Raw genomic sequence first — 13,219 nt, 5'->3', positions numbered from 1 at the left:
CCACCTTTCTCTTCACCTTCTCCGTTTGTTCCCCAGCCGCCGTGCACAGTCCTGCGTGCAGTCCCTGGCCAGCAGGGTGATTTTAGGTTAATTCTTAGGTCCTACCAGCACTTGGGATTCTCCAAGCTGTCTGTGCCGTCAGGATCTCTCAGGATCGCTGCCAGACCGCAGCTCCATATGTCTCCTTTTTTGGTATTTTCACGCAAATTATTCTGCTAGTTGGGGTTTAGTCCACTTGTATATCCTTCCCTTCAAGGCTCAGGGGTCCAGGATTATCTTCTGTGTCTGTGTTAATTGGTTTTCCTTTTCTTTGTTGAAGAGGGTCTGTGCAGTCTTTCTGCCTAGTCTGCCATCTTGCTGGACTCCTTGTTAGCTTGTTTTAAGAAGGAAACAAAACACTGGTCCTGTAGGGAGGGTTGCTGCTGCTGCGTTTTTCAGAGAAGCACACAGTAGAGTGATGGACATCTAGGCTCACTCACCATCCAGGCAACGTGCTCCATCCAGAAGTTCCTGCTGCAAGTTACACATGCTCTTCCTTTAGGGTCAAGGATAGTCTAAGTATGACGTCTGTGCATACAAAAGCTCATCTATCTTTGCCTGAACCCACAGGGGCATTATATGTCTTCACCAATTCCCCTAGATTGTGTCTTCCTTCTTATTATTATTAGTTGCCGTGGAGTTGGTTCTGATTCGTGGTGACCCCAGGTACAACAGAATGAAATGTTGCTTGGTCCTGCACCATCTGCAAGATCCTTGGTTTGCTCGAGTCCGTTATTGCAGCCAGTGTGTATTTTGAGTGCCCTCCAACCTAGGGGCTCACCTTCCAGCACTATGTGAGACAGTGTTCTGTTGTGATCCATAGGGTTTCCATTGCCTAACTTTCCAAAGTAGATTGCCAGCCCTTTCTTCCTGGTCTCTTTTATGCTGGAAGTGCCACTGAAATCTGTCCACTGTGGGTGATCCTGCTGGAATTTGAGATACTGGTAGCATAGCTTCCAGCATCATAGCAACACACAAACTACTATATTGTGACAGACTCAGACTGACAGATCGGTGGTGTTTTTTTTTTTTTTTTAAACAGATGTGTAAACTGAAGCTCGGACTATGAGAATGAGCTCCCAGGGTAGGGCAGCCTGCAGCATCTGGACAGGGTTGGAGGCCTGGCCTTGCTCAGGTACTTGGAGCCTAAGTGTATCCTTGATTTGGGCTCAGACATCCGTGTGGGACTGCTCCTTTCTTGGTGACCCCTAACAAGGCTGCAGCAGGAAGCAGCTTGCGTGATGAGAACAAACGACTCTGAGAAGTGCATGACACAGCACCATGGTGGAGCGTTCTGGAGTTTGAGGGGCCTTCGGGGAATTTTCCGGGGATGTTTACAAACAAATCATTGCAGATCTGCTCACATGGTGGTGTTCCGTGTTCCTGATCATGAAATGTGTGTGTGTGTGTGTGTGCGTGTGTTTGATGAGTGAGTCAAAGAGAAAACAGACTGTTGTCTTCAAAGGCTTCTAACATTATGTATGTTGTTGGCACTCGCAGTGGGAAGAGGGGTGTTAATTCCCTGGGGGAGGTTTTAGGGAAGATCTATTTGAGATCTTCAAAATCAAATGGCAATCTGTCCATCTGTGTGTGTGTACACACATAGGTATGTTTGTGTCTTGCATGGTGTTCCTTGAGCCTGCAGACCTGAATTATCTGGAAGCAGAAATCTGGAAGCCAGGGCCTGGGGATGGTTTACAGATGTCAGTTCTGTATTCTGCCATGACTAGGGGATTCCCGAGGGAGAGGAGATCCGCAGAGGGAGAGGACAGGGCTCCGAGGACTCCAACTGGTAGACTTCCCATTTCTCAGCTGGGAAAGTTTGTGATCCGGAGTGAGAACTTGGTGGAATGCAGCAACTGTCTGAGTTTTCACAGTTGCCCTGGTTTTGGCCCCCTCATCCAGTATACATTTGTGGGTGCCGTAAATTTTGGAAGGAGCTGCTGCTGCAGCAAGCTGTTTGCATTTGCCCAAAGTGGGAAGACTTGACATTTTTTCCCCTTCTTGGTGCAGATGGTGTAGTTATTTTAAATAAGTGATGTGCTACAGTGAAAATGGGTAAGTCTTTTTCATTTTTCAGCTTAATGAGGAAAAAGAAAAGGGAGGAGGAGAAGCCCTAGCTAGCCACCTTCACACTAATGCTTGTCCTTTTTGGATTCCGAATGTGTACCAAGACACTGAGGTGGGATAAGTATTTCAGCTGCTAGAAAGTCCTGCTGTTGGGCTGAAAAGATTTCTACCCTCTTTGAAAGTAGATAGGGTAGTAATTTACTTGCACAAATCTGGGCACCCTCCTGTCCTTTATTTAAGGATGGATGTATATGCCCCACTCACATTCTAGGGAGATTAGGCGAGGGTAGATGGAACGTTCCAAGGAAGAGATTTTCCAAGGATTTTGATTTTCTTCTTAGAATGGCCAAATAGATGTAGTGGAGACCTACTAAGGGACAGTGGTGGTTCAGTGGTAGAGTTATGGCCTTCCACACAGGAGACCCAGGTTCAATGCCTGCTTGTTGCCTCGTGCACAGCCATCCCTTGTCTGTCAGTGGAAGCCTATGTGTTGCTGTGATGCCAAGCAGGTTTCAGCGGAGCTTTCAGAGTGTGATGGACTAGGGAGAAAGACCTGGCGATCCACTTATGAAAAATCAGTCATGAAAACCGTGTGCATCACAGTGGTCCATTCCTCACTGTTCTTGTTCCACTGTTTGTGGGGTCACCATGAGTTGGGGCCTAACTCAATAGCAGCTAATGACAACTGAGTGCCAGGGGCCAAGGATACAGAGCTGAATGAAACAGCACCTCTCCCTGCCTTCAGGGAGCCTGCAGACTAGTGGGGAGACAGTACCAGTGTATCTGTAACTGCAGATTGTGATGAAAGAAAACACAGTACATAACAGCATGAAAACAGGGGGAACAGCTTTACAATGGGTGTCAACAGAGGGATCTCAGAGGATTTAAGGTGAAGTCCGAAGGAAAGACGAATTAGGGTTAGCCAGGTGAAGAGGGAGCAGAAAATGTTTTGAGGTCAGTGAACAGCACATAAGGAGAGGACCTTAGGTGGTTTGAAATGAAGCTGTGGAGGTCGGCAGGGCCTTGTCAACCATGGCAAGACTGGTAGATTTATTCTCAGGGCACTGAGAAGCAATCAGCTACATTTTTAATTTTGTTGGTTTGTTTTTTAAATTGTGGTTTGAGTGAAATTTACAGAGCAAACTCGTTTTCCATACAACAGTTCATGTACATCTTGTTTCATGACATTGATTGCAATCCCAGTAATGTAACAGCTCTCTTCCCACTTCCTCCCTGTGCTTACCTTTTCCCTGTGTCCTTCTTTCCTGTGCATTCCTGCCCTCTGAGCTATCTCCCTATGCAAATACTGCCCTTCTGATCTCCATGGTTGATTGTTTTAAGGAGTGCACCTACCTGGTATACGTCTTTCTGTTGTTTGGCTGAAAACCACAGGAATGAGTTCACTTGCCATCAGTTACATTTCAAAATCTCACTCTGCTGTGAAGGGATTGAACTGAGGGCGGGGCGAAGTGGAAGTCAGAAGGTTGGTTTAAGGCAGGATTTCTCCTCTGCAAGTTTGACACTTTGGGCTGGATGGTTCTTTGTTGAGGGGGGTGCTGTGCATTATAGAACATTCAGCAGCATCCTTAGCCTCTACCTACTACTCAACTCACCGCTGTCAAGTCGGACCTGATTCATAGCGACCCCTCCTTGGGTTTCTGAGGCAGTATCACTATGGAAGTAGATTGCCCAACCTTCCTTCTGAGGAGTGGCTGGTGGGTTTGAACCGCCAGCCTTCTGGTTAGCAGTCAAATGTCTTAGGCACTGCGCTACCAGAGCTCCTCTCTAGATGCCATCTGTTAGCATCTACTAGCATTCCTCTATTGTGACAAAAGGAGCCCTGGTGGTACAACGGTTAAGTGCTTGGCTGCTAACCGAAAGGTCAGTGGTCCGAAACCACTAGCTGCTCTGTGGGAGAAAAGACCTGGCAGTCCGCTCCCATGAAGATTACAGCCTAGGAAACCATATGTGGCAGATCTTCGCATAGATCCGAATAGAAGCACTGTGAGTTGGAATACACTCAGTGGCACGCCACCACAACAACACGTTGTGACAACCAAAATGTCTCTAGGCATTGCCAGCTGGCCCCTGCGGGACAAAGTTATCCCCAGTGTCCCGGCTGAGAACCACTCATTTAAGCGGGCCAAGAAATGGTGGCTTGGACTGGGTGGGGCCGGTTTAGTGAGGCAAATTGAATGGGCTGGAGGAACATTTTGAAGACAGAATCAAGATGATTTAACTTCTCTTTGTCTTGGTTTCTCCTCATGCTCCTGAGTTTGGTGATCTTGTCACTTCCCTGAAGCACGAGGCCCTATTCTCCTTGCATCCTAAGGGGGTTGCTCAGAAGAGCACAAAGAATATTCTTCTCTGGTTCATGCACCAGGCCCAGGGCCCCTGAGCCCTGTGGCAGGAAGGACCAACTGTGTGTAACGAACGTGGTAGTCAGTCTCTGCATCACACCTTTCACTTGTCAAGGCCATATGCTCCAGCTTCATCGACTCTCAGAGCAAGCACTTTGGAATCTAATCAGTCCATTTTTCTGCCTCCGGAAATCTGTTTATCAGAACAAGAATTCACAGTTGCAGTGACTTTTCCAGGGGGTTTGCCTTTGAGGAGCTAGCTCTGCAAAAGCAAATGCAAGGAATTTCTGGAGCCCTGAAGAGTCCCTGCTTGCTGGTGCACCCAGAGCAGTTGTTATGAAACAGCTGGAATGTGTGGGCCTTCTGGGTTTACCATTTGTGTCTAGCTGGGATCCAGCACCTGGCTATCCCAGTTAGGCTTTCCCATCATGCCCCCTCCAGCATCTTGTGCCATAGCCCTAGCGATGGTCAGTTGGTTTCATGTTCTTCTCAGGATTAGTGGTGGCTTCCTGGAGACCATTCTGAGCTCAGTGTGTGTGTGTGTGTATGTGTGCCATGATGATTAGTGATGCCTGACGTGGTACAATAGGGGAAATGGTGGCATCCTACATTTGCAGTTTTTTATGGTCAGGAGTGTGGCTTTTTAGTCCCTCCGCATGCTCTGATGCCTTGTACTTTATCCCTCTCTGCTCTTGGGTCTTTGCATACTGCTCTCTAGGGCTGAAGGGCCCTTTTCATCTCTGTGTATCCATCAAGGTCTACTGCAAATGTCACCTCTTTCCTGGGACCTTTCTTGAGTCCCTTGACTTTTGACTTTCTCTTAAGTGCATTGGGGAGCCATTAATGGATTTTTAAAGCAGAGAAGTGTCATGAACAAGTTTGTTCCTTAGAAAGATCCTTCTGGCCACAGAGAGGAGAATGGATTGGAGAGGGTTAACATTGGAGTCAGGGAGGGCAAGTGGGGAGATTGTGTCAGTAATCCTAGTAAAAGATGGTGCAGACTAGTCATGGTCATGGCAGTGGAGACACATAGGTGGGACTTGGTGATTGGACTTGGAGGTCAAGAAGTTGGGGGACAGGGAGATTTTTAGGGTTCTGGTGTGGATGGTTGTGGTAGTATGTGGCCTTTCACTTAACTTCTCTTCTAGAGATCCTTGATGAACCACGAAAGCTCATGTTTCAGCAAGAAGGCATGCATGTTGTTGTTGTTGTTGTTATGTGCCATCGAGTTGGATCCGACTCATAGCGACCCCTCCTTGGGTTTTCGAGGCAGTATCACTGCAGAAGTAGATTGCCCCATCTTCCTTCCGAGGAATGGCTGGTGGGTTTGAACTGCCAGCCTTCTGGTTAACAGTCAAGTGCCTTAGGCACTATGCTACCAGAGTTCCGTTTATGCATGCACATCATTAATTCAGTAACTGGAACAGATGCTCTGTAAGGGACTGACTCGCCATGACACTGGGGCCAAGTGGCACTGCTTGTCTCTGGCTGTATTCATTCGGATGGGTTGTGGCTTGCTTGTTCCAGTTGTCAATACCTTAGTGTCACCCCAGTAGTACTGTAGCCAGATAACAGAGTAAGTGCTCATTTCTGCTGGTCAGGGCCGGGGAATGTTTCAGAGCTAAGGCCATGTATACACTGGATGCTAATGAATGTGTAGGGATTCATTAGCAGACCCAGCAGGATGAAGGGCATTCTCGGTAAAACAGATGGCACATACGAAGGATAGTGGCATGAAAGATGTGATAACAGGGAACTGGAATTTTGGAATCTAGAGATGCTTCTCTTTGACAAAGTTTATTATGAGCCCTGCCTCCTTCTGCCACCCCCTGGGCAGGTCTGACACCCCTCTTCTTAAATCATGACAGTTAAGTTGTTCATACTTTCCAGCCTGGAGGAAGGAGCCCTGGTATTCATCTCTGCATCTTTAGGACACAGCCCAAGTATGTCACCATAAATGTCCAATACATGCTTATTGAGGGGACTCGGGAGGGAGTCCTGGAGCTATGGACAAGCTAAGGAATTGGCCTTTTACCTTCCTCTTTTTCCTGTTTTGCTTCTGATGGCCCCTAATCTCCCAGCCATGGTCCACCCTTGGCTCAGACTCATCAGATGGATCAAATCGTGGCTCCCTTGACAGTCCCCCAGGGCCCACTGGTGGTTTGAGGTAGAGGACTTGGCACTTTATGACTTTGTTCAGTGGTGTTGAATCTCCTTCTAGGACTTGGTTCTAAACCTCCAGTAATTCTTGGCAAGCAGTTCAGTGACCATGGTGCCCCCTTGGGGGTCAGAAGGCCTCAGTTCAGGTTTCAGCTTGGCCTTTCCCACCCGTGTGAACCTCAGGCAGGTTGGTTCTGGAGGCCTGGGCTCCTGTTCCCAAAGTAAAATGATCTTCCGGTGTTCCTGCCAACTTGGCCCAAATTCAAGGGCTCTGTGATTGTGGGGGACAGAGTATGAGGGCTGGAAGGATCCTGCAAGTCCTACTGTTGGAGGCATTGGGAATCCAGCTCTTCCTCCTGTCTGGCTCCTGAATTTTTAGCCACTGTCGATGGCGATAGAAGAACACTTAGATTTTACAAGCCCACCTATTGGCTGGAGAATGAGGAAAAAGCCGGAGAGCACTGCTTGTGTGCCAGGCCCTGCTAAGTGGTTTGCCACATTTTCCATTTAGTCCTCTCAAAGTCTCTGAGGGGACCCAGGTTGTCAGTCCCATTTCCCAGATGAGGAAACTGAGGTACAAAGAGGGGAAGGCACCTACGTGTGGTCTCTCTTAGTGGGGAGGCGCAGGTCCTCTCTCCTGTGGCTGTGTTCTCTGATCTCCTGACCCCTCTCCCTGACAGACAGCCAGCTGCTCCTGGGGAACAACTTCACCAATGAGTGCAACATTCCGGGCAGCTTCATGTGCAGCAACGGGCGGTGCATCCCCGGCTCCTGGCAGTGTGATGGGCTGCCCGACTGCTTCGACAAGAGCGACGAGAAGGAGTGCCGTGAGTGACTCAGCCCTCTGCTGGGGGTGGGGCTGGGCCCTCTTGGGGGAGGAGGTCCCTGTCTGCCTTAGACCCTACACACTTTGCTGCAAGCTGGTGAGTTTGTGTCTCTGGCCTCTCCACTCTGTACCTCTGTCTCAGGGCAGTGTGGTCATGCAGAAACAGGAGTCTTGGTGGTCATGGAGCCACAACTTTGGAAACCACATCAAGCTGTCCTAACTCCTGCCCTAGGGTACTGTCATTGCCTTCACCTTACCCATTTTATGCAAGAGGGGGCTGAAGACTGCCAACTTTAGTATCTTACAGTCAGCAAGTTGCAGATCTGGCATTTGAACCCAGGGCTGCCCCTGCTGGTAACCATCTTGTGGTAGATCATGAACTTTTCTAGACTGTTAAGTCCTGTGTAGCATTACATCCTCCCACCTGTCTGCTAGTTTGTTCTACTGTGGCTACTTGTATGTTGCCATGATGCTGGAGGCTGTGCCACTGGTATGTCAAATGCCAGCAGGATTATCCATGGTAGACAGGTTCCAGACTACGACAGACTAGGGAGAAAGGCCTGGCGATCTAGTTCTGAAAATTAGCCAGTGAGGACCCTGTGGATCACAGCAGAACACTGTCTGACAGGGTGCGCGGAGGGGAGCCCCTACGTTGGAAGGCACTCAGAGTACACAGTGGCAGCAGTGGACTTGAGCATACTGATGGTGTGAAGGTGGTCCGGGACCGGGGAACGTTGTCTTCTTTTGTACCCGATTGCCATGAGCCAGAGCTGACTTGATGATGCTAATGACAACAGGAACGAGCAACAAGCAGTGTGTCAAACACCCAGCAGGGACTTGGTACTGGACAGAGAGTCCTTTGCTTCTCCACCCCTCCTGGCCTGGGTGGGATCCTTCCCACCCCTTTGTGCTTACTCAGTCTTTTACCTTTGTCCTGTCCTGGGCCATAGGTGTGAGATTTGGGTGGGTGGTAACTGATGAGAAAGGAGGCCCCTGGCGGTCAACGGTGTTGGATGATCATGTTCCCTGCCCTGTAAAGGTGGATTCCTTTCCTCTGCAAAGTGAGCTCAGCCACAGCACCCTGGCAGGTAGCAGACATACCTGAGCAGTGGTGGGCACGGGATTGATTAGTGGGTGACTGCCTGGGACCACACCGCTGGACAGCTGGCTCTTGGTTCTTTTTGTTGGGCTTCGGGCACCAGACCCTGTCGCCTCTCTGGCAGGAGATGTGATGTGTTCTGGCTCTGAACCTTCTGTCTCTCTGGAAGCCAGAGGAGGAAATGGCTGAGGAGAGGGTAATAATTTGAATTTGTAACGTAGCTCTTACTCATGGTTTGAACACCAGTTTCTGTGACGCACAGGAAAGAGTGTGGGGCTTGGGGCCCAGCCTCTCGAGCTGGTGCTCCCTCATAGGTGATGGGCTCCCTCCAGGGCAAGTGCCTGCTCCAGTACTAGCCCCTCATCTGTCAAAGCCAAGAAACCAAACCAGTTGCCCTGGAGTTGATTCTGACTCATGATGACCCCGTGTGTGCCATCATAGATCAATGGCTGTGACCTTTTGGAAGTATATTGACAGGTGTTTATTTGACGTTCTTCAGGGTGGATTCCAGTTGCCAACCCAGGATCCAATATCCCTGAAGCCTGTCCCCACTCTTCAGAGAGGTTTTGCGGGAAAAATTGAGGGGCGTGTTTTGTTTTGGTGGGAATATTTCACTTTGTTGCATCTAACTTCTCTGAATAGACAACTATAAATATTGTATTTTTATTTATGTAGAATTAAAAAGTATTATGTCTACTTCAATTTTTCCTTGTTTCTAGCCTGGCTTCTCTGGTGGTGCAGTGGGTATGGCGTTCAGCTGTTAACCAAAAGTTTGGTGGTTCAGACCCACTAGCCACTCTGTGGAAGAAAGATGAGGCAGTCTGCTTCTATAAAGATTTACAGCCTTGGAAACCCTATGAGGGTTGCTATAAGTCAGAATCAACTTGATGGCATTGAGTTTGGTTTTGTTTTTTTGGAGCCTCACTTCAAAATTGCTAGAATTTGTAGTTTTAGTTCCAAATGAGATACTGTTCTGGTTCCCTAGCACCGCTCTGACAGGAAACATACCACAAATGGGATGGTCTTAACAAACAGGAGTTTATTCTCTCACAATTTGGAGGCTTTAAGTCCAAGTTCAAAGTACCAGGCTCTAGGGGCCGCATGAAAGCCCCTCAACCTTGGGGTTCAGCTCTGCCTCCTGCTCCCAGCCCACTGGAGCTAGAGGTGTTTCAGACAGCTGCTGGCTGCTGAGGCTGAGAAGCCCTAAGGTTGACAAGGAAAAAGGCACAGTCCCGATATTACCAAACCACACGGCAGGCCATTAACTTAAGTCCATTGTAAGTCCTAAGGTTGGCAGAGTATAGCAGGCTGCTGAGCAGTGACACGGCTACATGCAGGGTCCAAGCATGCCATAGGCTAGAGATTGTTTCCAAGGCTTCTCCTTATATCCAGGAAGCAGTCCACATCCCAAAGGCAGCTACTCACCTGCTTGTGGTAGATCCCACCATGGAGCTGATTGCCAGTCTCATCATGGGGATTAACTACCACCAGCTGCCCAGCCACTCAACCAGGCCCAGCCAAGTTGACAGATAAACATAACTACCACAGATATTATATGTGAACTTATAATCAGTTCAGTTTTATTGTTGTTGTTGTTGTTATGTGCTGTCAAGTCAAACCTGACTGATAGCGCCCCCTGCTTGGGTTTCCAAGGCAGTATCACTACAGAAGTAGATTGCGCAATTTTCCTTCAGAGAAGTGGCTGGTGGGTTTGAACCGCCAGCCTTCTGGTTAGCAGTCAAATGCCTTAGGCATTATGCTAGTTCAGTTTTAAGAATTATTAAACACCATGCAGCTTTGTGGATTCACTGTTTTTGGGGTTATTGTTGTTGTTAAGGTGGTGTAGTGGTTAAGGCATTTGGCTGCTAACCAGAAGGTTGGTGGTTTGAACACACCAGCTGATCCATGGAAGAAAGACGAGGCAGTCTGCTTCTGTAAAGATTTACAGCCTTGGAAACTCAGTGAGGGTCTTCATGAGTTAAAATTGACTTGATAATTGTGCATTTTGTTTTGTTGTTGTTAGTTGACATCGAGTTGATTCCAACTCATGGTGACCTATGTGTCCTGAGCAGAACCACTACAAGGGTAGCACATCACCAGGACTGTCTTCCCAGGTGTCTCTGGGTGGGTTCGACCTGTTAAGCCTTTCAGTTAATAGTTGAATGCTTAACCGTTTGTGCCGTCCAGAGATGTGTGAACCACAGTAAGAGCGGATTATTGTTAACTGAGCTGGAAATATTCAGCGTGTGACAAGTTTGTGAGAGTGCTTACCGTTTGTGCCATCCAGGGGTATTTGACTATAGGAAATGCAGAGTGTTGTAAGCTGAGCGGAGACTGTTGAGCACATGACAAGTGTGTGAGAGAATGCAGGCTTGGGAGTTGAGGCCTAAGTTTCACTCCCAGCCTTGTCAGTAGCAACTGTGTAATAATAGAATCTTCTCTGACATTCTGCATCCTCCGTCAGTCCAGCTCCGTGATTTTAGAATTGATGTTCAAACTGGAAAACATGGCGGAAAGAGAGTATATAGAGAAAAGATGGTGTAGGGAAGCTGCTTGGAAAGGTTTGATTTAATTTGGGACATGCTTGTCTTGGCTATGCGCTATCATTTTTTTCTCCTTATTTCCTACTTCCAAGTGTGGTAGAGACTTGATTGGCATTTATTTAGTCTTCTCGTCAAAACATAATTAGAAAACCGTACACACAAACACATGCTTTTTAAAAAAAGACAAAAAAAAAAAAAACCCAAAAACCCTTTTCCATTGCCTGTCTTTTTTTCTCTTTAAATTGTAAAAACAGAGGAACACCAGAAAGTTTAGACAATGGAGGCAAAGAAAAAAGTCCCTTTTCTATAACAAATTCCACTTTCCTTTTAAAGTTCTTCAATATCCCAGTCTGTCCTAGGAGTTGAGAGTGTAAGCTGTGAAGATAGATTGTCTCCATCTATCTCCCAGCTTTCCCTTAGGCTGTGCGATCCTGGGAAAGTTATCAGAATGCTCTAAATCTTAGCCATTAGGAGGATCAGATGAGAATTCCTTAACCTGCTGGTGCCTCCATTTCCTCCTCTCCAAAATGGGAATAATGCAGTTTTGACTCATGTAAAGCACGTAGCACAGTGCCTATGGGTAGCAGGAGGCTTATAAACATTAACTATTATTGGCCGGTCTGCACCAACTACATTAAAAGTTGTTGTCATGGGGATATATGATTGAGTGACCTGCTTTTTTCTACTTAATGTTAGAGGCACTTTGCGTGTTGCTATGTTTAGTATTCATAATTGTTGTTTTGTGAGGCTGGCTAATGTTCCCTTGAGTAGATGCACTCTAACTTAACTGTTCTTTATATTGGGTGTTTAAATCTCTGGCTTTTTTACTTCTGATCAAAACGTTTATGATCAATTAAGCAGCTTGTGCATTTCCAGAAGACAGAAACGCATGGCGTTTTAGCCAGAGTCAGGATGGGTGGGGCCGGGTCTCAAGAGTGACCTACTTGACTGTCTTTTGAAGGGCGCCCTGGGAGCAGCCGATTTAGAGTTCTGCCACCTCTTAGGAGGGAGACAGCCCTGTGTGTCTTTCTTGCCCATGAGTTAAAACCCTTTCTCTGATTTTTTTTTTGGAACAACTAGGTACTTAAAGGGAGGATAGTGAAGGCGGCTGATGTTCTTGTCTCGGGAGGTGATTACTTCAAGTGCTCATGGAGCTTTGGCATTTAGAAGATCATATTCTTAAAAAAGGGAGAATTCTTGCCCTTTCTAAAGGGCAGAAGTAGAGCCTGGAGAAGAATTGTGTCGGGTGGGATGTGAGGCAGGGGCAGCTCTTCTGTTTCCATAGCACAGGAAAGATTTTCATAAGACAGGAAGAAATTTTATTTTTATCGTAAAGGTAATATAACCACATATTATAAAAATTGGGGAGTGGGGAGAAGAAAAATAAAGGATTCACACATAGGGACCATATGCTACCAGAACTACTATTATTAGCATCTAGGAATTTTTATTTAGATTTTTTTCCCGGTTGTAATTCACATGGATATATAATTTTATAATTTTATGTTTTTCCAATATAACAAACATATTCGCATTTTTCTATATTTTTCCATGTTTCTGTTTATAATTTTTAATGTCTGGATAATAGTCCATTAAAGAGCTCCAGTGGCACAGTGGTTAAAGCATTCAGGTGCTAACCCAAAGATTGGTAGTTCAAACCCACCAGCATCTCCAGGAGAAAGATGAAGCAATCTGCTTCATAAAAATTACAGCCTTGGAAAACCTATGGGGCAGTCCTTCCCTGTCCTATAGGGTCACCCTGAGTGTGAATCGGCTCTGTGGCAGCGGGTTGGTTGGTTGGGTAGGTAGTAGTGCATTAAATTGATAGAGTTTATTTAGTCATCATGGGCATTTAAATTACTGTCAGTGTTTCAGTATTAGAAATAGTGTTCACTGCTGTGGCATGAGAGTGAGTCCATCGCTTCTCCTGTTGTGAGTTATCTTCTTTGGGTAGATTTGCAGGAATGAAATTACTGGGTTGAAGGGTAGGAGTCTTTTTCTGGTACTTAGTACAGACTGCCCAGAGGTTTTGTGACAGGTTTATACCAGTTTGCTCTCTCACTGGCCACATGCAAGAATTCTGGCTTTCTTTTAGTCTTGACAGCCTTAGGTAGGATCTTAA

The 13,219-nt window shown here is 46.9% G+C and overlaps 1 protein-coding gene across 1 annotated transcript in view; it reads left to right on the top strand.

Annotated features, from left to right (window-relative positions):
• Nucleotides 1-7,017: 7,017 nt before the first annotated feature.
• Nucleotides 7,018-13,219, top strand: part of LDLRAD3 (low density lipoprotein receptor class A domain containing 3) — a 245,057-nt gene continuing 238,855 nt past the window's right edge. Inside the window, exons 1-2 of the mRNA XM_042781309.1 lie at nucleotides 7,018-7,096; nucleotides 7,310-7,456. Of these exons, the coding sequence (XP_042637243.1) occupies nucleotides 7,018-7,096; nucleotides 7,310-7,456 (226 nt within the window). The remainder of the gene's footprint in view (nucleotides 7,097-7,309; nucleotides 7,457-13,219) is intronic.

The sequence above is a fragment of the Orycteropus afer genome, unplaced genomic scaffold, assembly GCF_000298275.1.
Source record: "Orycteropus afer afer isolate SDZICR_OR568_19922 unplaced genomic scaffold, OryAfe1.0 scaffold00103, whole genome shotgun sequence".
Classification (NCBI taxonomy): Eukaryota; Metazoa; Chordata; class Mammalia; order Tubulidentata; family Orycteropodidae; genus Orycteropus; species Orycteropus afer.
The sequence above is the reverse complement of the archived record's forward strand: the minus strand, read 5'-3'. Positions and strand labels throughout refer to the sequence as shown.